The sequence below is a fragment of the Leptidea sinapis genome, chromosome 43, assembly GCF_905404315.1.
Source record: "Leptidea sinapis chromosome 43, ilLepSina1.1, whole genome shotgun sequence".
Taxonomy (NCBI): domain Eukaryota; kingdom Metazoa; phylum Arthropoda; class Insecta; order Lepidoptera; family Pieridae; genus Leptidea; species Leptidea sinapis.
The window spans coordinates 7,778,792-7,800,969 of record NC_066307.1 but is presented as its reverse complement, the minus strand read 5'-3'; the positions used below and the strand labels follow the sequence as shown (position 1 = coordinate 7,800,969).

The following is a 22,178-nucleotide window of genomic DNA, read 5'->3' as shown; positions in this document are numbered from 1 at the left end:
GAAATACAGCATCGCAAATTTATTCTGCTTATAAAGTTGAAAAAACAATTTATATCCAGGTCGCCTAAAAATAATCTAAGCACAGGTGTTTCATTCTAGACAAAATCCAGGCCATACATAAGCCAAGCTAACAGGTTTACGAGATATTTTTCAAAAAGAATCCGAATTACGTGGAGTACCACAATCTAGTCGCTTACAATGAATTGTAACAATAGCACAATGTATGTTTAGAGTCACTATTGTAAGAGCAACTTAAATAAAAGTCTCATTAGGCCGCGAAGGCACATCTTTCATATAAATAACAAGTTGTGCTAACGAGATGGCTGGAGTCCACGCTTTTAAATTCATCTCTTACGATAACAACGCCCTCTCTAGCTATCATAATGAGGTTATTATCTATCTAATCCAGTATACAGCCAACGTTTCAACAATATCAGTGTTATGCTAATGTTGTTTTGAAAATGTCTTTAACTTTTTTTGTTTGATTTATGTTAGGACATTTGGAGTGCTGTCTAGTACACAGTCCGTTCTACTTTTTATTTATGATTCATAATGATCAGTTTTGATTTGAATAAAGGTTATTTGCTTTGAAATTTGCAGATTTTTGTGGAGTTTTCATATTTTCATAGGTAGTATTTATGGCTCATTAATATTTAGCAATAAACTTCTTTTAAAGTGAAAGTTTATTTACGCTATAAGCATTTATTTTGTGAGTATAGAATAAGAGCGAGCCCCAACTTTGAAGTATATGATAAATCCAATCAAAATCACTTTATTCATGTAGGCCACTGAAATGACACTTATCAATATCATTTTTTTTTTCTTATTGAATCTACCGCTACTTTGTAAAGGGACAACTTTGAAACAGCTTGTTATACTGATTAGGTATTAGTTAGTTACTATTTAAAACTTCAATACTCGTATAACAGACTTGTGATTGAGTTAAATTTTTCAACATTTTCCTTGCTAAGTTTTATATAAAACGGTAAATGATATATGACCCAAAACAATACAACAATTATAACTCACAACTAAACAAAATAAATTATTATATAGACTTTAATAAAATCTGCTCAAACAGTCGTAGATATAAAATATTGGAGGTCATATTTCCTTCTTTTACTGGCACCATTCTGACAGAGGTTATAGTATATGGGCTGTAAATCTAATAACATAGTGCTGAATACACGAGATCTGGGATCGCTCGATCAAAGGTCGTAGTTATTAGGGCTGTGCTCCACTTTCCTGTAAATGGATTAATTTGTTTTAATATGAAAATATATATTATGTGGCTTAACATATTATTTCTTTTAAATGTCTTTTATTACAGACAAAGCACGAGATATTCATAATTTTTCGAAGACTTTTGAGCAAACCAATATTTCAAAGTTTTTGCAAACGTCATGATTACTGAAGCTATTGTATAATTTTCTTAGATAATTTTAAATTCTAGTCCCCTTTGGCTACGCATGATAACAGGCCAGGTTCTTACACTGACGATATGTCAGTCATTTTGTTCTAGTGTGCGTGCTTCGCTGAATATAGAGGCAAACAGTTCACCGCTATTATTTTTGACGTGTTCACTGCTGTTACAGTCTATCTAGAATAATTTTATAATATTAATTTAATAAACTTTCTGACATTTTAATTCTTCTGACAGTTAACTGCAAGAATAAGTTCATATTAGAAAATAAACACTTCTTATGTGTATAGCATAATCTATATATATAAAAATGAATTGCTGTTCGTTAGTCTCGCTAAAACTCGAGAACGGCTGGACCGATTTGGCTAACTTTCGTCTTGAATTGTTTGTGGAAGTCCAGGGAAGGTTTAAAAGGTGAATAAATATGAAAATGCTGGGACACGTCGTTCAGAAATCAAATTAAAAGAATTGTTTAAAATGAATAACTAATTAGGATTTTTATATATTTCTAACTTTCTCAGGAGGTAAAAATAAACTTAATTTTAGCTTACTATAGTTAATTGATTGACTACATTTGTTAACTATCTATCAGATTATGTTTATGTATTTTGATATATCTTTAGTTTTGTCACAAATTAAATTTCAGAACGGAAACAATAATATTTGACGTACTTACATTCAAAAGTTTAGGTCTTTTATTTATCGATTGAGGCAGTACAAAGTCTGTCGGCTGGATAATCAAATTAGTAAACAAAGTATTTAGTATTACGACAAGCGCCATTTCATATATTATAAGTAAAATAAGCAAAAAAATCTATAAGCAGAACATCTCCACGATAAATAAGCGTATACCGGCAATCATCACGTGATTGCCGGCAGACCAGTCAAGGTTAGCACTTGTGAGTTTTCAAATTATAAAAATTTAATAATTAAATATTTTTACTTCAATCTGCCTATAAAGTAATTACTTAGGGGAGCAACTTTTACTTTTTAAAATACTCACTTTGCAAATAATACACAACAAACCGCTGTAGTTAATACGTTTTTATAAGCTACCAGCTGTAAAACTTTCATCCTCACACAGGTCTTAATTTTAAAAACACTAGAATTTAAATTCAATATTTATTTATTTCTTAATACAAATTTTCATGGTATTATCTTCGATAATGACGAACTTTCATACAAATGTCCACCCTTATTTCAACCCCACCAAGCCTTTTATTAGTGATAAAAGGTAGCCTATTCCTTTCCCAAGCTCTTGTCTATATCCGTACTAAATTTCATGAAAACCGGTTAAGTGGTTTAGGCGTGACAGCGTAACAAACAAACATTCACATTTATAACATTGTAAGTAGGGGAACTATTTTGAAACACGAGTAGGTAAGTTAAATTTAAAATTTCTGTGTTTCATAAAAAGCGCGTACACCTTCCTTAAAGGCCGGCAACGCTCCTGTGATTCCTCTGGTGTTGCTAGAGAATGTGGGCAGCGGTGATCACTTAAAACCAGGTGACCCTGTACGTTCCTTTTCCATAAAAAAATATTTTTAATGTCATAACTTATTCTAATATAGGTAGATGTTCATATATGAATTAAATAGGTTAGTGATTTTTTACTGAAAAGGTAGTAAAACGTCACAGAATTTTAAGAGTAATCCTATAGATTTGATGAAAGTGAAGCTATGAAAAAGAAGATCGACCGATGATTTGTTATTTGATGTAATGTCCATATTTGTACACGCCTCTCGCGCTAAGCATTCATAGATCAACGCTAGTAGCGTAGATTTCTCCTTAACTGCGGCGTAGGCTCCAAGTACATTACACTAGGCCCTGGGCTATGAGTACAACTTGACTGTACAACGAGCTATTAAATATGATCGTCTATCGTTGTTTATTTATGTGCCAAAATGTACTTTAAATTTAGTGAGCATTTGACAATGTAGAAGCTCAAATCCCTTGAACTATTTAAAGAAAGTGTTGTTAAACACTTAGCTGGTACTCAATCTGCATTTGTTAAATAAGTAGTTTTTCTGTTTTTTTCGTCTCCATTATTTTAATTTATAAGTTAAATTTAAAATATGTGTTTTCATTTTTTATTTTGTTTTTATTGTAGCAATAGTATTAGTTCTATTTTTCAGAAGTAATTAGGGAGAATTTTTTGTAATTTTTATGTTCACCATAATTGTCCTATACTTTAGAACTACTAATTGAAACATAAGATTAAGAAAATTGTACTGTATATGATGTGATGTGGTACCCTGGTAATCATCCAACGAAAGTTTTCCGAACCGTATGCCTTAAAATTACTTAACCTACAGCACCACTTCAATTCAATTCAATTTATTTATTAAAAGTTTATTAAATTACAAAATACGAATAATAATACAAGTCTTACCTCAAATCTAGTTAACACTGTGCTTGAACTAGATAATCCTGTGTTTCAGGCGTAAAGAGCTGATATTAAAACTAAATAATCACAAAAAATATTAACTTAATAAGGTAAAAAGGTATAAATTAATCTACAGGTTAAGCATATAAGTAAACAATGTCTTCAATGTAATGACTATTAACTAATACAAATAAAATATAGATAATGTTTATTTCAACACTGTTAGTAATTATTCTGTATCTTCATAGGACTTTTTTTGAAGTGCTTCATGAAGACCCTTTTTTTTATGGAATAGGAGGACAAACGAGCGTACGGGTCACCTGTTGTTAAGTGATCACCGCCGCCCACAATCTCTTGCAACACCGGAGGAATCACAGGAGGTACCCATGTCGTATCGTCCCTGAAACACCACACAAGGAAGCTCATTCCACAGCTTTGTAGTACGTGGAAGAAAGCTCCTTGAAAACCGCACTGTGGAGGACCGTCACACATCCAGATGCTGAGGATGATATCCTAACTTGTGGCGTGTCGTGCGAAGGTGGAATGCGGCGGCAGGAATCAGGTTAAACAGCTCTTCGGAACACTCCCCGTGATAAATGCGGTAGAAGACACACAATGAAGCGACGTCTCTACGCAACGCCAAGTGATCCAGCCGTTCACAGAGCACTGGGTCCCCGACAATTCAAGCTGCTCTGCGTTGCACGCGGTCAAATGGATCGAGCTGATACTGGGGTGCGCCAGACCAGAGATGACAGCAATACTCCATGTGTGGCCGGACCTGCGCTTTGTAGAGCGCTAGTATGTGGGCCGGCTTGAAGTATTGCCGTGCTCTATTAATGACGCCCAGTACGACCCTTCTTACAATTAATGTAATTTAGGGGATGGCTGTTTAATAATTAATAATAACTCAATTAATTACGATGCTACTGAGCACAAATACTCAGATTTGTATCCCGAAGTCATCATACAAATTAACCAATTCTAAAATACCGATATGTCATCCAATTAATGGATTTAAAAAGGAGATCGTTAACAGTCATTTTCAATATTCGATCTCTATGATTTTTTGGAACATTGGATACGCATGTGCATATGTCAAGCTATAAAATTCAAATGTATCATTCATAGAAATTATCAAAAAAGAGACCACTAAAACGGCCCATAGGTCGGTTAATGAAATGGCAAAAGCAAGTATTATATTGTTATTATTATTACAGGTGCCACTTATTTATGGTTCAATAAAAAAACACTTTTTCATCACAATTCATAACATATTCTCATAAAAAAGTAAATGGACTGTAATCATAATCTCGAATCGCCATTTTAGAATTGAGATTTAAATATAGAAAAAGCTGTTAGCATTGCCCCTTCTTGTCATAAATCATTCCAATAATACGAAAACATTCTAAATCTCGTCCCACACATATCACATGTCAATCAGGCATCGTAATGCTGCAAATAAAACGTAACTATTCCCACGTGTATTTTCCAGTTATAGTTTGACACGACAACATAACTGCCGGAATCCATTTACCATATTACTTTAATATTTCAATTTGTTTCAGCTAAACATGCAAGTTTCCTGGGTCAGACACAGGGACATCCATTTGCTCACGGTTGGAAGGTATACTTACACGACCGACCAACGGTTTAGAGCCATTCATTTACCACATTCTGAAGACTGGACTTTGCAGGTGAGCACGTAATTTGTATGCACAAGTTAGGGCGTGGTGGTTATGTTTTCCCGCTGTACAAGCCCGTGAAGTTAGGCTGTAAGTTTAACTACAGCGATAAATGAATGTACCTTAGAAGATTATAAAATTAGACAGAAATATATTGTTTTTACTAAGACTAAGCTATTACTACTAAATTAAGCTTCCTTCCGCGATGTTTTCAGATGAACAAACATTTCAGGAACAAACATAAACTTTTTATGCCTACTACTCGGTTGGGTCGAGTTAGTAAGTCTTTTGTTGGGCGATGTATATGCTTCTACAATATGATCCCAGAAGATGTACAAAACAAATGTGTTACGAAATTTAAAAGAATTGTTAAAAAACGTTTGGGTGGGAAAGATTATTATAGCATAAACGATTTTCTTAATGACACCACGGACTGGGAATAAAGCGAACACCCTCAGGCTCTTTAATTATAAATGTTTATTGTACGATATCACATTGTAATCCATATTTTATATAAAAGCAAAAAAAAGCCCGCTGAGTTTCTTGCGCCCATTCTTCTCAGGTCTGAGGCAGTCTCTTTTGAATATGGGTGGTAATTTTGACGTTCAATGAGTGATTTTAAATCCTATTTTGAATAAAAATATTTGAATTAGACCCTTCCCTTTTAAAAAGTACGTACACCTGTTTCTAAGGCCGGCAATCCTTAACCCGTACGTTTTATTTATCATACTCTTTTATACAAAAGTCATTATCGAATCCCACTCCCATGAGGAAGAACACCATAACGTTACCCTTATTCAAATAGTGATCATAGAAAATTTGAAATATTGACTCAGTATATATACAGAATGTCTAACGGCTATGCCACATGGCGTAAAAATACTTCAAGTAAATAATTTATTATGATTCTTAAAGTGTAAAATCTTAGTAAATTTAACACTTTAAAAAACATAACAAACTGCTTAGATTTTTAAGAGCGCCATCTCAACTCAATTTCTGTAACAAACTGTAAAGTAGATCTTGTAGATGAAGCCACAACCTCAACCACAAGATTCTATGATGATACGTCATTTGTACGGTTAGCTCAGTTGGAAAGAGCGCTCGCATGGAACGCGAAAGGTCGCGTTTTCGAGTCCCGCATTTTTCATAAAATTTTGTTTTCAGTTTTATTTGTATACTTAAAGTATTGAATATAGACCATATCCCTAAAATAACATTTCATTTAATTATAAATAGTGTTCTACCACTTTATTATTTTATATAAGGTAAAACAGTAAGGAAACTACGTCCAATAGTTCTAAATGACGCACGCACACAGACGCAATTCTTAACAAGAAACTGTGTTCGTGCGTTGTTTCGAACGTTGATACGGAGTTTCATTACTGCTGCTTATAATAATACACAGTGGTTCTATCGTACAAAATACGCAATGGAATATAAATATAATCAAAATGTATTGTTCTAAACGGTCGAACCGGGCGCTCTGTGGTGAGAGCTAACCGTTCTACCTATTGGTCTAGGTTGAAGGTACAAAGATACTTTAAATCAACAAACCTTCGAACTTCCTCCTTTTTCGAAGTCGGTTAAATAGTAAAAGTTCACAAAAGTCAACCGATCACAAATTTATTTCAACTTTATAACAATTTTTGTATCTGCTATCGAAATAAACATTATGAATACATCTATTTCATAAGACAATAAATTATTAAATAGAAAACAGATTTAATTAATTATAATGCAACCTTTTATTGTCGAATTATTGCATAATTATGTTAAAGGTTCTCTTTTCATTCAAAAGAAGAATCCTTTGAAGTAGATTCAAAAATAAGAACAATACGAAATATTTTAAAGCATTACAATTGTGTTTAATTGAAATAATTTCACAGACGAAAGCATTGTTCATTTAAAAATAGAACTGCGCATACCGGTAATAAGATTTTCATTAAATGTACTGCAAATCGCCATTTTGAAATGCTTTTGTTTTTTCATTGCAGCGCAGAAAATGTCATCGTAATGATGGCTTTTGTCTCACTGTTGTTCGGAATATATAGGCATTCATTTAAAATATTCTCTCTTTAGATATGAAGTGCTGTGTATCGATGAGGAAATATATATCCCTACTGAGAGTTGAACAAAGCTTACAAAATTATGTGACGATACGTCACTCGAACGGTTAGCTCAGTTGGTTAGAGCACCGGCACGGAACGCCGGAGGTCGTGGGTTCGAGTCCCACATCGTTCATAAAATTTGGTTTTTCAAATTTTATTTGTGCATTAATCGTAGAAGTGAGGGTTATCACTTTACTTTTAAATCTAAACAATTTGTTATGCTTTCATAACAAATTGTTTAGATTTACAAGAGCGACATCTCAAGTCAATTTCCTAATATGCAAATATTGGGGTTGAGCAGGTTATCAACTGTTAAGTAGATCATGTAGATGAAGCCACAACCTGAGAGTTGAACAAAAAGCATACAAGATTTTATGACGATACGTCACTCAAACGGTTAGCTCAGTTGGTTAGAGCACCGGCACGGAACGCCGGAGGTCGTGGGTTCGAGTCCCACATCGTTCATAAAATTTGGTTTTTCAAATTTTATTTGTGCATTAATCGTAGAAGTGAGGGTTATCACTTTACTTTTAAATCTAAACAATTTGTTATGCTTTCATAACAAATTGTTTAGATTTACAAGAGCGACATCTCAAGTCAATTTCCTAATATGCAAATATTGGGGTTGAGCAGGTTATCAACTGTTAAGTAGATCATGTAGATGAAGCCACAACCTGAGAGTTGAACAAAAAGCATACAAGATTTTATGACGATACGTCACTCAAACGGTTAGCTCAGTTGGTTAGAGCACCGGCACGGAACGCAGGAGGTCGTAGGTTCGAGACCCGCATCGTTCATAAAATTTTGTTTTTCAAATTTTATATGTGCTTTTACGTCGGAGCTACTGAACCGATTTTGATGAAAGTTGATACAGGGATAGACTAGAGCTTGGGAATGGATATGGTTCCCGCGGAATTCGTAAAAAACTGAATTCACATCGATAAACTGTAACTAACTACACCAATATAGAAGGTTTAGTTTGCAAGCAATAGCAATCTTTTTCGAAATAAGATTCATATAATAATATGTTCGGAACGGGAGCGAAAACGGGAAACAAAACTGGAATAGGACACGAGATAATCTTCAAACCCAAACTTGCTTGTTATTTTAAAATCTCTATATCTACGCGGGCGAAGTCGCGAGCTACATCTAGTATTATATAAAAGTACTTGTATCTGTATTTTACTGTAATTACCTATAAATTATTTATGTACGCTGAGGAAATTTTATGATTGATGTATTTATAAGTATTACGATAAACGACAATTCTGATACGAAAGACCACCATTAACAGTATTTCAGGACCATGTTACTTGAATTTTATATTGTATTTTCTTTATGTTTGTCGAAAAGATAATAATATAACCGCTACTGTACAAAGTTGGTTGGACTGTTATCATTAAATTGACGTTTTTCGCTTCAGTACAAAAACAATACTTGAATTCTTAACCCTGGATTCGTAAACATAAAAAAAGTAAATTCTTAATTTCTACATTAATATAGACAGTAAACTGTACAAATTAAATTTTTTATCAAAATTTATGTACCCGCGCCTCTCGGGTTCCGTCCGAGCGCTCTGCCGGACCAACTGAGACAACCGTTCTGGTGACGCATGGATCGTTTAACTTTGTATGTCTTGTTCAACCCTCAAGTTGTGGCTCCATCTACAGGATCTACGTTACTGTTGATTACCTGATCAACTTCAATAATTGCATGTTACGAAATTGACATTAGATGTCGCTTGTCTCAACTCTAATTGTCTAATAATAAATCTTTTAAATTTGTAACCAAAATTTATTACAAATTTTGCGAGTCCCGCATCGTTCATAAATTTATAATAAATCCCAGAAGTGTGAGATATCATTTTAAGAAAACAAATTGTTCAAAAAACTTTATTAAAATTTCAGACTAATATAATTAATTAACAATAAAATAAGTAATGTAGTTATTCTGAGCCATCAACACAATATTCCTCTGTGCTATTTATACTCATGATTTCAATTCATTAGCGGCGTTTAATTTATTTACCCCGCCACTATTAAGATTCCTACATTGCTACACTTTCATTTATACTACGGCGCGTAGTATTTTTACGTTGTGACTATTATCTCCATAATTTCAGGCAGAAAATTTGATAAATTTTATAGATCATAAGTCACTGACTGTCCATTAAAAAAAACTGCATATTTACGTTCTCTTAACTATTGTACATCGAAATTATTTTGTTAATTAAAAACTATTGGTAAAACCTATTGTATATAAATCATAACCATTTTATTTCAAATATGCAATAGTAGTAACAATGCGTCCAATGCATCTTTTCTTGTATTTTAAGGTAATTTTTAGATTCTATAATGTGTTTTGGAAAGTAAAATGATATTTTTATTGTTCTTGAATTTGTAGGAACAGAATAAAAATTATATGCTCCACGGTTGAAGTGGTTTATATGTGTTTAAGTAGTTGATTATTATTGAAGCCATCATTCCGATATTAATACCATCTTTGTGCTGCAGAAGAGGGCTATTCTCGCTATTTATAACCTAGGTCCTAAAGAATCATTGAGAGCAAAATTTAAAGAAATTAACATCTTGACTGCTGCTTCTCAATATATTCTTGATAATGTAACGTATGTTCTTAGGCAGGTGAATTTGCTAGAAACTGTCATAACAATAATGTTAACACCAGGAACATGCTAACACAGGACATAGCTTAAAATGCCAATAACTCGGCTAAGTCGAGTTAGTAAGTCTTTTGTGGAGCGATGTATATGCTTTTACAACAAGATCCCAGAAAATGTTCAAAACAATATTATTACGTTATTCAAAAGAATTGTTAAAAAACGTTTGTGTGATAAAGGTTACTATAACATAAATGACTTTCTTAATGATACCACCCACAGATTGGGAATGGAGCGACCGCCCTCAGGCTATTAAATAATAAGTTTAATTGTGCAATATTACTTTGTAAACATATTTTTTGATTATAAAAGGCCCGCTATGTTTGTTGTGATAGTTTTTTACTTTAAATAAGTGATGTCACATCCTATTTTGAATAAAAATATTTGAATTTGAATTAGCATCAGCCAGATACCGGAATTCTAGACTGATATCTTGCTTATTAATAATTCTATTTTTATCATCAGAGGTTATTTTAGTAATCTCACGATAATTGTGCTCTTCTATATTAGCTTTGCTTAGTTATTTTACCTCTATAAGTTTTATTATAAATTATAATGAGTATGATTAATTCCGTAATAAAGTAGTTTTTGAGATAACAAACATACAACTGTGTTTAAAACTTGCTAAGTTTAAGTTATTGTTACAGATAAAGTATCCACAGCACAGAGACTCCGGAATATATGAGTGTCAGATATCAACGACACCGCATATGAGTCACTTTATTCATTTGAACGTCGTTGGTAAGTATTTCATATGTGAATTATATATTATACTTTATAATAACTGCCATATTCTTCAATCAATCAATCAAATCAATCAATCTTACAGTTTTACATCTTTCGCCAGGCTTAACTAGGCATGGAAATTAATTTAATACAATAAATGGTATAAGTAATTAAACACATAACAAAATTAGATGATAAAATATGTCAGTAGCAATAATATATTAATTAACATAATAATAAAAAAAGTTTACAAACTCACATAATAAAATAATTCACAAAATTTAATTGATTATTAATAAAAAGTTTTTCATCACATAACTCGCATTCAGAAATTCATTAGTCGTATAAAATTATTTTAGGTTGCTTATTTTAAAATTCTTGAATTTTGAAGTGCTATTTAAGTTAAAATATCTACTGATAAGTATTTGACTAGACTAGAAAACTAGAAGTATACAGAGTGTAATATAAAAAAGGATATTAAAAAACTTTAGACTGATATCGAAAAAACGTTACCAAATTAGTAAAATGACATCAATAACTTTTTAAATAATAACATAGAATAGTAGTTAAAAAAAAAAACTTAAAAACACGAAAAAAGCACGAAATTCTCTTAAATTGCTTAAAGACTAACATCAATTTCTGCCTTATCGACGATAGATGAAAATAATATAAATTAACAAAAATCTTTTTTTTTTTTTTTGCAAATTGAAAAATGGAATAATTTTAACAAATTTGAACATTGTCATTCTTCCTCGATAAATCTAGAAAGTTAGAACGAAATCACGCCGTTCAAAGTGGGTCAAAATAGCGCCCAATGGGTCGGTTATAAACAAACATACATACAGGTGAAGGTAATACAAAACGTGTAAGATCAAACAAGAAGTATTAAGTATGAGGTTAGATTGTTAATTTTATTATATTTTGTTTATTTTTAGCTGAATACTTATATTAAAGGAAACTGCTAATTAACCTTATTTATCTAACGTTTAAAAGCATAATTTCATTTTTGCGATGCAACCTTATAAGTACTTACGTCACAAATATTTTTGCATTATATTACAAATTTTATGTATTTATTTTTGACCAATTCTCTTTATAATGGTAATATGTAATAATATTTCTGCTGCTCTTCAGTTTTTGAAAGAACTGTTACTAATGAAATTGCAGGCGAGTGCGTTGTGGTGGGCTTTAATACGGTTTGCGTAAGACTTAAGTGTATTAGATATCTCCTGTTTGACCATTGGTACTTTCAGTTCGCGGTGAAGTACAATGTTGGTGATATACCAAGGTGAATTCGTTATGATCCGCAGCATCTAAAACTGAAAGCGTTGAAAGATTTCAACATTTACATTTGAAGCAGTTCCCATATGTTGCAAAAGATAGAACAACCTATACAAACAAGAGCCATAACTCAGAACCGGTTGTCGATTCTCCGGGCCTGCAACGTGTACGGCGAACGAACTGCCGATTACCTAATACCTCGCTTGCTAAATGAGCTGCCCTTCATTGAGCGGCAAAATTTAAATACTAAAAACATTAATTACAGACTAAAAGATTATCTATTACAAAAATTATAGCAGCTAAGAGAAATTGAACCTGCTAAGTCATATTTATAAGTTATATTTATTCGTTTTTATGTCTTTTAAAATATTTTCACTGTTGTTCATTTAATTTATAGCATAAGTTATGAGTGGTGACGTATTATTAAGTGTTATTAGCATTAGTTGTTAACCTTTGTGGTTTTTTTAGATGCTAAGTTGACCTAGTTTTATATCGGTATATGTAATATGATAAATAAATAAAAAATATATACACACTACAGGCACAATTCCATTCTTTCGTTCCAATTGCAACAATACTCAAACACCACCAGCGGCCCCACATCTAGCTTATTTATAGAAAAAGATTCAAAAATAATTTCTCAACTTTCGATTCGATATAAATTAATACTATGCCAACGTACACAAGTAACAAGACTTATCATAATTATGGGGTAACTTTATTTCTAAAGAGCCCTCAAATTAATTTTGTTGTACTAACATTCAAAATACAAATTCATTGAATCAAATACACTAAGTAGTGGGTTGAACCTACTTCAGACAGTAAACCTCTCTGGGAAAGTTAAAGGAAAATTGAATTATTTTCTTTACTTAATCACTTCAAAGATTGTCATTGATGTGTTATTCTTAGCTCTTTAATAATATACCTGCTTTACACTTATTTCAAATAAATAGTATTGAAGTTCAGTTAATTGAAAATTATTCATTATATTAATATATATATCTCAGATTTACTTACGCACCCATATTATACAATTTTATTCCCATATTATCATTCCCATTCCCATATCACTTGGAAGGCAAAGCCAAATTGGCTTCGAAGTAGCTGGGCGTCATAAATAGAACGATCTACAAAGCGCAGGTCCGCACACATTGAGTATTGCTGTCATCTCTGGTCTAGCGAGCCCCAGTATCATTTCGAACCATTTAACCGCGTGCAAAGCAGAGCTCGAATTGTCAGGGGTCCAGTGCTCTGTGAACGGCTAAATCGCTAGGCGCTGCGTATAGACGTCGCTTAATTGTGTATCTTGTACCCCATTTATAACGGGAATGTTCCGAAGAGCTGTTTGATCTGATTTTTGCCGCCGAATTACACCTTCGCATGACACACCATAAATTAGGATATCAACCGCATCATCTGGATGTGCAGCGATCCTCTAGAGTGGATTGTTTAAGGAAGAAAGTTCTACGTACAACCAAATATTGATATGAGCTGCCTTATGCGATGTTTCCGGGACAATATGACATGGGGACCTTAAAACAAAACGCGAACACGTTTCAAAAAGGCTAGCAATGCACCTGCGATTCCTCTGGTTTTGTAAGAGATTGTGAGCGGTGGTGATCACATAACATTGGGTGACCCGTAATATCGATCTCCTTTTGTGCTGTTTGGTGTCGAGAAACTTGGCCCGTGGGGTCCAGAGCCGAGTACAAAGTACTATCTTCTCGCTTCAAAAGAGCTACTGGAAACCCAAGCGCTGACAGATACGTCAGTCAACGGATCAGCCTAGCTATCATACGTGGAAATGCTGACAGTATTTTTGGTACTACTATCTCACTAACTTACTCATAGTTTTAATTTAATGTAAGCATAGTATTGTAAATATAGTTATAAGATTTGTTTTACTTAAATAAACTTGTATACTTACATTATAAAAATAATTTTAAACGTTATGTGTATTAAATACCCTTGATTTGTAATAAAAATTTATAAACGATGCGGGACTTGCACCCGCACCTCTCGGGTTCCATCCGAGCTCTCTTACCAACTGAGTTTACCGTTCGAATGACGCTTGGACTTCTGTCTGAATGTCTTGTTCAAGACTCCGGTTGTGGCTCCATCAACAGGATCTACTTTAGTTGGTTAATGACCTGCTCAGCCCCATATATTTTATAGTATTTGCATATTAGGAAATCGACATGAGATGTCGCTCTTTCAAATCCCAGAAGTGAAGTATATTACTTTATCAAAACAAATTGTTTAAATACCCTTGACCTTAAATAGAAAATATAGAAATTTTTAATAAATAATGTACCCATACATTTCGTCAACTAGTGATATTAAAAACTTATCACATTAAAATTCATTTGTTTCAAAACAGCATCACTGTGCAAAAACCTGAAAGATAATGAAAATGCAAAAGACGCGGTTCCGTTGTAAGAAATTATAGTCGTCGACATTTTTACAATACTCCAGAGTAGACGAGAGACTTTTATTACTTGATAATTAACGACTTGTGATAAACATTGTTAGTGCCATTTGTGCTTATAAAAGAACATTAATTCACGAACGTTTTCTGTACAATATTTTTTTTTGGTTCTTTTAATGGTAAAGCAATGGTTGAAACATTTCTTGATTTCTTACCTGACTTATTTCTTTTCTGATGGGTTTTAGAATTGAAAATAGTAAAATAAAATAAATATTCATTCAAAACACATACTGTGTTATAACAACAAAGTTAAACATGTGTTGAACACTTGTTTTAAAAAAGGTTCTATTAAAAATCTGTGCCTTTCTGTTGTTTAGCGTTCAACTATATTTAGACATTGCTCAGGTATATTTACGACCGTTCCGAATATACTATCTACAGAAAGAGATAAATTACTAACTTCTTCTGTCAGTAATTAGCTGTCAATAATCTGAAGCTGTCCCAATATACCCGATAAGTTATTCTTATCGCCAGTTCACTGTTGCAATTTCCACACAAACTTCTATCCCTGGTAAGCTATACGTCGTCCCATAGACAGACAGCATGTCCGGATAAAATGAGCTATTGTCGATAAGTTTATTGGGACAGAAATGACAACGATAGTTATAATTTTTTATCTCAAGTAGGCGACAACTGGAGATAGACTGAATATTGGAAATGGCCGTTAAACACGAGTCAAAGATTGTCCGAGGTGTGTCTAACGGATAGATCATACTCGGAAGATTTAGTTTATATGATGACCGATAGATGACAGCTGTCAAAAATTGCGTTCCTTTCTTTTATTTGTCCCTGTATACTTCAGTGTATGTGCTTAAAGACGTTTTAGATAAGTAAAAGCTTAACATTGTTTCGTAATAGAAAAAGATAAACTTCATTTTAGACGTCGATATTGTTAGGTTACTGACGTGGTTATAATTGGGTCACTGTCTAAAAAAACACGTGTCTAAACCAAGTTTACCAGTGGGAGGGTCTTTTGCACAAGATGCAGAAGCAGTAATGTGTAAGCATTATTGTGTTTCGGTCTGAAGGGCGCTGTAGCTAGTGAAATTACTGGGCAAATGAGACTTAAAACCTTACGTCTCAAGGTGGTGGCTGGATGTTCTTGTTACCGGGAGGTCTGCTTGATGTGTTTTTTTTATTATTATTTCCTTTAAAGTGAAAGTTAAGGTTACCGTTAAAGTTAAAATTAAAGTTCAAGCTAAAGTTAAAGTTAAAGTTATTATATATTTTATTTTATGAAATGCTCACATAATGCCTCTATTTATTTACGGTATGTGTGGATTGATGCATCTACTATACTCAATAACTCTTGTGTTTATAAGTATTAATTTACTTTTTTTTTTCTTTTTTTGACTCTTACTCGTGTAAGCCTTTCAGTTTTTGACATTTGAGTATCTTTGTTGCGTCACTTTGCATATATTGTAATTGAAATGATTTGTAAAACAATTAAAATGTAAATCTTGACTTAAAAGAGTGGCAATGAGTTTCTTGCTACTTCTTCTCATTAGCTCAACCCTTTACGAGGTAGCGGTAAATTCAATAAGAAAAAATATTTTCATTTCTTTTTGACATTCATAAGTGTCATTTCCGTGACCTACATGAATAAAGTGTTTTTGAATTTGAATTTAAATTTGATGAGCGCAATTGTAGTGCCGCTCAGATTTATGGGGCTTTTCAAAAATCCTGAGCGGCACTGCATTGTAATGGGCAGTGCAGTATCAATTACAATCAGCTGAACGTCCCTTAGTTTCATAAAAAAAATATTATTATATCATTAAATCTGTATGAAGTCAATAAACATTCAAAATTATAAAGCGAGTCTACATTTCTGCTTTTGTTTCAGAGCCAACTACGGAGATAATTGGCGGGCCAGAGTTGTACATCGATCGTGGCAGTACTATAAATTTAACTTGTGTGGTCCGGTACTCGCCTGAACCAGTAGCGTATATATTCTGGAACCATAACCAAGCGGTAAAATAAATTCTGTTGCAATCATTTTAAATGTGTCACGTTGTTAATGAATGTATTCAACTGTGACATTCAATGATGAATTTAATAATGATCTTCGATGACAAGGTTTTATTATGATGTGATTTTTGAGACCACATTTATTGTCAGAATCTCATAGTAATATATCATGATTTACAAGAGTTAGTCTAGATCTACGATTTTTAACCGACTTCAAAAAAGGAGGAGAATTTCAATTCGACAGTTTCTTATGTTTGTTACCTTAGAACGTTCGACTAGGTGAACCAATCTCGATGATATTTTTTAAATTTAAAAACTGGTGCTTCCCGTGTTTTTCAATTTGGTTTTAATGACAATGTCATTCATGTTCCCGGGAGGGCGCAAGTTAGGGGGCATCTTATCTTATATCTCTAAACGAGCAATTCTTGTATATAAATATATATAATCTGAATCTCGGAATCGGCTCCAACGATTTAAATGAAATTAAGTTTACCTACAGTTAGTTTCGGGGGCAAGAAATCGATCTAGCTACGTTTCAATTTAAAAAAAATTAGTTTTATCCGTGTTTTTATGAGAGACTGCTACAATAACATTAGAATACAAAGGTAAATTTGGCCACTTTGTTCAAGACTATAATAGCTCAGATGGGACATCGGGTGATCCGGAAAGCACAAGACTTCGGTTCGAATCCAGATGTCCTATTAGTTTTTTTTGTTCAAGTTTTGTACCTTATTAAAAATCCGAGCAAGGCTTGGTCGTCCAAGTACTACAGTAATGACGGCAAAAAAAACAATGGACAAAAGAAGAAGAAGCCAGTAAAAGAGAAAAGAGTCAACCAAACCTGTACTAACCAAAGCCAGATAAAAATCTGGCTTTGGTCAGACCAGGCGTGAATCAGTCTGGGCGAATCGCATCAATATTTGCGTTTCCTTTGGACTAGACAGACTTCCACCTTCCACCTTCGCACGACACGCCACAAGTTAGGATATCATCGTGGAATGAGCTTCCTTGTGCGGTGTTTCCGGGACGATACGACATGGGTACATACGCTATGGTGTTGCAAGAGAATGTGGGCGACGGTGATCACTTAACAACAGGTGACCCGTACGCTCGTTTGTCCTCCTATTCCATAAAAAAAAATAGACCACAAGTAAAATTAATACCAAATTAGTAACATAAATCATTAATTGTATTTAAAGTAAAATTGTACTTTATAGATAATAAGCTATGACTCACCACGGGGAGGAGTATCCGTGGTAACTGAGAAAGGTGAAACGACAACTTCATTTCTTCTAATCCAGCAAGCACGGCCGTCAGATTCTGGGTCGTATCAATGTAACCCGAGCAACGCTAAATCAAGGAGCGTCGTAGTACATGTTTTGAATGGTGAGTAGAATTCTCATTAATTTACTAGTAAACCTAATTTGAAAATAATTCCTAATATTGGATAATTATTATTTCTTTACTGTTTTCTTAGTAGAAATGTTAAGGTTAATAGCTATCCAAAAAAGGTAGTATAAATATACCAAAATAAATGATATGTAATAGTCATTATCAAACATGGAACAGACATTAAAAATAGATTGAAACGAAATAGGCGAAACTTATTTATAGTCAAAAATCATATATCTTTAAAACCAGTCTGTCAGCAAACCACATGATGATATATATAAAAAAAATAAATAGCTATTTTGGAAGGGAGGAACGTATACGTGACAGAATACAGTCGTCCACTTGTTCCGAATTATAATAGGGTTTTAACGTTTTAACAGACAGTATAACGTATGATAGATATAAAAGTAACTACTGTTAGTAAAATTTAATAAAACAGAAGTATGATTGTATATTTGCGTCTGTGCGAATCTGTGTGTATGTGTGTGTGTGTGCGTGTGTGCGTGTGTGTGTGTGTGTGTGTATGTGTGTGTGTGTGTGTGTGTGTGTGTGTGTGTGAGTGTGTGAGTGTTCTTTTTTTTTTCTGAGGGGAAAAATACTATTACGTATCGTGGGGTCAGGATGCCAGGGACCCCGTATGTCAGACTTGGTCTGGTGACCTATACCGACTAAAAAACCGCCTCTTTCTTCTGTTCCCTCGTTGTTCCCCGCTGGATTGCCGTCAAGCATTTCTTCTCGGGGAGGGACTTAGCTGTTAGCAGCTACTTCCACTCGATGCTTGACTTATTTGGGATCTTTCCCTCTCTTGGAGTGTGTGTGTGTGTGTGTGTGTGTGTGTGTGTGTGTGTGTGTATGTGTAAGTGTTGTTACGAGTTAGAAGATTTATTGAATTAGGCGTTATTATGCTGAAGTCCATAATTATCTTAATATCATTTGAAAACTTAGTAGTATTGGTAAAACTAATAACTTGGAACTTTGGATTTATGATATCGAGGACAAACGAACATACGGGTCACCTGATGGTAGATACATACCACTTACCACAGCCTTATAAAGCATCGAATAAACGAACATATTAAAATGAATAGAAACGAGAGTGAATGATTCAAGCTATTGCACCATCGACTCTGAGGCCGCGTTTCCACCTGCAAGACAACTTCCGCGAGAAATGTCTGACAGTCTGCCCGACAGCAGCTTGCAAGTGTATACCCCATTGCAAGTGCTGTCGCGACAGTTTGTCAAGCGCTTCCTGCAAGTAGTTGCGAAAGCATGTGTAAACATGTCTCCACTGACTCGAGACAGATCTCGCTGCTTATCACTCTAGTTTTTTATATCTCCTAGCAATAATCGCCCGCACGCCTTGTGTTTTCTGTTTAAATTGAAAATAATGCAACGGCAAAGTCGTGAATGGTCTCGTGAAGAAACTATAAAGTTAATAGGATTTTATGAGTGCAATCCTTGTTTGTGGGACAACCCGCATGCGGATTATAAAAACGGAATTACTATAAGGTATGTGCTTAATTCCATCGTAAAAGAATTCTCTACAACTGAGAATGGAATCCGAAAAATCGCAGCGGCAAAACGAGTCTTTCCCTCGGTGATAATATCGAATTTCTGAAATCTGTGTCTTGTGACTTGTTTCTTATAACCTCACCAAGTTTTACTTATAACACATCTACATCAACTGTAGTCATATGAATAAAATTGAAATATTGTTAACCATATTCCAGTTGCATTTAACTTAATAAATTAAAGTATACACCAGATTCACGTCTCCTTGATTGATTTTTTTTCTTTTCCATCAACAAAATTGTTAATGCAGCTTCTACACGTGCGCGTCTTGGTGGCATGATTTCACGGTATAGAATAGAATAAATTGCGATAGTTCCTATCGCGACACTCGTAAGCTCTCGTGGGTAAATATCTCCTCGATAAGTTTCGATAGTATGATCCGCGAGCTTGTCGCAAGACATGTATTGCAGAAATAAATTGCAAGAATTAGTACTACATGTAATCAATATTGCAAGGAACTCATGCGAGTTTTCTAGCAGGTGGAAACGGGGCCTTAGGTTGAGATCTATAGAGCTCTGAGCTTGTCAATCTGAGACGCATTAGGTCGTGTATGGAATTTCATAGATGGGAGAGCCATTAGAAAATTATTAAATCTCAACAGATCCGACCTTATTAATTCGTAAATCTATCAGAACAAAAAGAGACATAGAATTATGAAATATTTTTATTTGTTTAACCATTTTGTTAACAAGAGCGCGAAATGCTGGTTTTAGCTGACGATTAAAGTAAATCTGGTCCTATTTTGACGTACGACCTTATACGTCTCAGGTCAAGTTATGTTTGAATGGCTGCAATCATTTCCGCTTAATTACTACATTCGATCTATTATACAATTAGCTAACGATTATTTCACTGATGAACTAGAGGCAGTCCGATTGGAATGATAATAAAACATTTTCTTTTCCAAGTTGTTGCCATTTACCATTACAACAAACTCAAAATACTATAAAATATTTAGCATCTATTTATATATTAGATCGAATGCATTCAGGTAGCGTTAAACTGCTTTAGTCATGTCAAAGACAGTTTTAATGTTTGCCATAGAAGCAAATTCTATTTTTCCTTTGTCAGGTGAGTATCCTGCTGCGATGCAAAGAGGTGGACATGCATTCGCTCCAACTTCAGTGACCTGCATTCTTATTGTTGCAACAATACTAACAGCTATATCTTGACATACCATACTAACGGTAAGACTGTAAATAGTTTCCTAGTCAAACTGGTCACATTGCATTTGTGAAAAACAGCATTCATCACAATTGTTAATATGATAAGTATATTTTTGCTATTAAATAGTGGGTTGTATAGTATATAATATTTGAATCCCTTATCAAGTATCCCGCTTGTTTCATAGTCTCTTTTGTATGTTAAATTTCGAATATGGATTCTGTTATCTATAATTAAAAGTTATAACTACCGCGAAATATATATTGTACGGGGATGAAAAACAGCTGACAATACTACGTTTAACAGAGGTTTAGTAATATTGGGGAGTGTAAATAATATGTATTACAGATGTACTATGATAATTACTAAAAAATAATGTTATACGAGTTACATTATATAGTTTAACATCGTTTTAAAAGTGTAAAACTGTAAGTATATATACTGTGTAGGTACCGTTTATACTTTTGTCTGTAAATAACTTGTGTATTTTCTTTTTTTCATTTAGTTATACATTTTATTTTTCTTTCATCGTTTGTAATTTCAACCAGTAAAGTATCGTTGTTACTAAATAGTTTAGTTATGATAAGCTAGTCATTGAAATATAAGGTAAGCTTAGATAGTTATGTAAACATTTTTGTAACTGTTTTTAAGCGCTGTGGAATATTTATTTCTATCTCACTATATTATCAAATGATAATTTTCTTATGCCCTGGTATATATTATGTCTAGTCAGATGAAATATTTTCGTTTTTTATTTCTAGATATTCCCCGTCCTTATATTTCTAACCTCCTAAATGTATAGATCAATATTAAGTGCTTTAGCGACAGATACTGTCATTAAAAACATTATTTTCTCAAAATTATCGTATTTAATTATTGTATATAGTATTTTATGTCCAATAGATTAACATTCAGAATTACTATCTCAGTGTTATGTAAGAGAATTATAAACATAATATTGTCTTCAAGTACGTAAAGTTCACGGTATTGTATCTCGAGTTAAAATGTGAAAATTTTATTATTGTATGCAAAATACAAAGTCACAATAGACAGTAACTATTGTTGTATTTACGATACTGTGCGTCTGCGCAATATAAAGTATGTGTATAAATATTACTTATAAAGGTAATAAAGTTTTGAAAAAAATAATTGTTTTATTCTAATACCCTCATAATTTTCAGTGTGAGTTAAAACAAATCTTATAACTATATTTACAATACTATCAATATTAAAACTATCATTACGTGGGAGCGTACTAATGCTGCCAGTATTGGCAGCATTTCCACGTTGGATAGTTAGGCTGGTCCTTTG

At 33.4% G+C, this 22,178-nt stretch overlaps 1 protein-coding gene and 1 non-coding gene across 3 annotated transcripts in view; both read left to right on the top strand.

Moving 5' to 3' along the window:
- The window catches only part of LOC126976969 (uncharacterized), a 127,784-nt gene extending 105,821 nt beyond the window's left edge, over positions 1-21,963 (top strand). The window contains exons 4-8 of one of the 2 annotated variants that reach the window (XM_050825603.1): positions 5,375-5,503; positions 10,924-11,017; positions 16,615-16,742; positions 17,957-18,125; positions 20,775-21,963. In XM_050825603.1, the coding sequence (XP_050681560.1) occupies positions 5,375-5,503; positions 10,924-11,017; positions 16,615-16,742; positions 17,957-18,125; positions 20,775-20,875 (621 nt within the window). In that variant the 3' untranslated portion in view covers positions 20,876-21,963. Of the gene's footprint in view, positions 1-5,374; positions 5,504-10,923; positions 11,018-16,614; positions 16,743-17,956; positions 18,126-20,747 lie in introns of both variants that reach the window. The other variant, XM_050825602.1, reaches the window with a different exon arrangement.
- Trnas-gga (transfer RNA serine (anticodon GGA)) lies at positions 7,659-7,732 on the top strand. The gene has a single exon. It is a non-coding gene; the product is annotated as a tRNA-Ser (tRNA).
- Positions 21,964-22,178: the final 215 nt, after the last annotated feature.